The sequence below is a fragment of the Pygoscelis adeliae genome, unplaced genomic scaffold (assembly GCF_000699105.1).
Source record: "Pygoscelis adeliae isolate BGI_AS28 unplaced genomic scaffold, ASM69910v1 Scaffold27, whole genome shotgun sequence".
NCBI lineage: Eukaryota > Metazoa > Chordata > Aves > Sphenisciformes > Spheniscidae > Pygoscelis > Pygoscelis adeliae.
Genome location: NW_008825410.1, coordinates 387,254 through 390,000, shown reverse-complemented (window position 1 = coordinate 390,000; position 2,747 = coordinate 387,254). Strand labels below are relative to the sequence as shown.

Below are 2,747 nucleotides of genomic sequence, written 5' to 3'. Positions count from 1 at the left end.
GAGCCGGTGCCCCGCCGGCGGAGCCGGGAAGGACCGGGGGCAGGCGGCACCCGAGCCCCGCAGACCGCGGGGAGAGCGGAGAGCCGGACGGGAGCTCCTCTCTCACCCTGGGGCTGGGCTATTCCCTTCCCGCACCCCCATTCCCTCCGGGGCCCCTGATCTTCATTCGGATAATCAAACAGCCGAGCAGGAGATGAGGCAAAAGCTTGAACGCGGAAACTTGTGTTTTCCGTTCAAGCGGCGTGGGTGCGATCAAAAGTTCACAGACGCCCGTGAACGGTGGTGCCGGCAGGGCGCCGTGCCCTCTTTCTCCAAAGATCCCCTTTTAGCCACAGGGTGCGTGGGTTTGCGTGCCCGCTTCCAGACCAGCCCGAAGTGGTAGGCAATGGGGCTGCCAAGGGACCCCCGACCTTCTCCTGGGGGGATTGCGAAGGGCGTGATCAAACCTTGCCCCCCCGCACGTGTTCCCCAAGGCGACGTGAGTGGGCAGCAGCGTGCGGAAACGAAGCGGGGGCACCCAGCTCGGGATGCTTAACCTCGGCCCGTCCTCGGCGGGCTTCTCCCTCTCCCCCCAGCCCCCAGCTACGGCATGTGCGTTGCCGGGAGTTCCTCCGATCGAAAGTCGGGAGCCGGGAAGCAGAAAGCGGTGGTCTTTGGGTTAAACAGACACCTCTCCGCCTGGTAAAGCACCCCGTGCTGGTCCTTGTCTGCTCTCCTTTGTGTTATCTCTCACGCTGCCCAGGCCTCGCAGAGTTATGCCGTAAAGGCGATGTCCCACATTAAAACAATATGAATTCGCGGACGGATCCTGAATATGAATGAGGTATGTGGTCGTATGACTGCTTTTAAGCTGTACTTCTCCGAATATGGCTTTAATTAAATGTCTTCCGGCTCTAAAAGATTACATGTTGTGCAAAATATATCCTAGCATGAAATTTACTTCCACGATACGAAATTAGGTTACTTATAAACGTCTTCATTTAAAAAAGAAAATCGCTTCTCCTCGTTCTGGTTTCTGTTTTGCTGAACAGAGAGCTCCGACGAGGAAAGAGGGTTGGGATAATATATTTATAGAGGCACGTGTAACAAAACCTGCCAGAAGCGGAGTGGGTGAGGGCTGCTTGCTCAAATTCAGACAATTCACAAAACAGGCAAGTTAATCCAGATCTGATTTGTTTCAGATCCAGCTGTCAGAACCCCGGGATACCTCCCGCGTCTCATGCTGCAGATATCTAATGTGCTCTCACCGCCTCCCCCACCCCGTCCCTTCCTCCTGCATTTATTCCGTGCGAAGGATGCTCGGCGGGGAGAGGGGTCAGGGCAAACAGGTGGAGAAAGGTGGCGATCTCCACTCGCGAAAAATAAAAGTAATTCTTGGCGGGGTGGAGGTGGAGGATAGCGTCGTGGTGAGACTGGGACCAGTTAACCGGGCAAAGCAGTTTCACTCCGCCAGCGAAATCGCGCTCGGCGTCAAGAGCTTTCCCGCTCCGGACGGTGGATGCCGGCGGAATTCACGTTGCTGGAGGCGATGCTCTGTTTGCCTGTTTCTTTTTACGCCCTCAGATACGGGACCTCGCCTAGCTGAGTTTCTATAGAGAGATCAGATAATGGATCCCTCCGGATTACCTTTCTAAATTAACTTTTAGACTTGTTTTTATAGCCCGTTGAGACCCTGACAAAAGAGGCTGTAGCTAGATACAGATACGCGATAAACATATAAAGCAATCTCATTACACGGGAACGAGTGAAGAACTCTCCTTGCAATCTACTCTAGATAACGAGGCTGCCTGAAGAAACAAGTAAAGCCGAGATATTTACTTCTTTTCCTATTAAATAAACCTCAATAACTGCATTGACTTTGCGCAGTGTTTACTACACTTCCATTCAATGCTTGGGTAAACGCATCCCTAAAGGTAGAGTAAATAATTGCACTGATCGCAACAAGGGAAATGTGTAGGCATTTGAAGCGTGCTAAAAATAAACGAAGGCGAAACAGACTGAAGAGAGAGGACATCGCGCTCGTTTGCCGCAATTAAAGCCTCTGCTTTCTCTCGCCGGAATCCGAGGCTTCCCGAGCGCAGCCGGGGTGACACGTTCCCCGCGGGTGTCACCGGCACAGGACCCGAGTGGGGAGGCGGGGAGGGTGGGAGCCTCGGCTCGACCCGTCGCGGCTGGGCTCGGGAGGGCTCGGCGCGGCGCTTGGCTCGGGGGAGAATCTGGCCGCTACCGCAGGAGAAATTGCAGCCTCTCTGCTGACTTAAAAGAGCCTCGAGTTTCCATTCGCCCTGAGCCCCTCCAAGATGGGCACTTAAGAGCGGTGGGGTTTTGTTTTCTTTTTTTCTAATTGGATGGCGTCTTCTTCTTCTGCCAGCAGAAGGGGTTTTTTTAATTGTTGTTGTTTTTTCTTTCATTTGAAAAGAAAACAAAACAACAAAAGTCCCCGCTAAAACCAACATCTCTATTTCAGCAGCACCCGAGCAGGCGGGGACGCCTGCCAAGTAAAAGCCTCACAGGCGGAGGTCTGCAAACCTACGGCTGCGTTCGGGGCGGCTCCCCCTGACCCACGGAGGGGAAGGTCCCCCCAGGCCGCTCCCACGTAAGGCTCCCAGCGGAGGGGCGAAGGAGGCAAGCCCACTCGCTCAGACTCTTGACGGGGATCCCGCATGCCGGGGCCAGGCTCGCCGTGCGGGCAGAGCGGGAGATACCTGGTCCCCGGGGTTTCGGTTAAGGCGGTGTGGATGCACACC

At 54.9% G+C, this 2,747-nt stretch overlaps 1 protein-coding gene across 1 annotated transcript in view; it reads left to right on the top strand.

Moving 5' to 3' along the window:
• Nucleotides 1-1,295: 1,295 nt before the first annotated feature.
• DLX6 (distal-less homeobox 6) overlaps nt 1,296-2,747 on the top strand; it is an 11,355-nt gene continuing 9,903 nt past the window's right edge. Inside the window, exon 1 of the mRNA XM_009330574.1 lies at nt 1,296-1,494. Coding sequence (XP_009328849.1) covers nt 1,296-1,494 — 199 coding nt within the window. The remainder of the gene's footprint in view (nt 1,495-2,747) is intronic.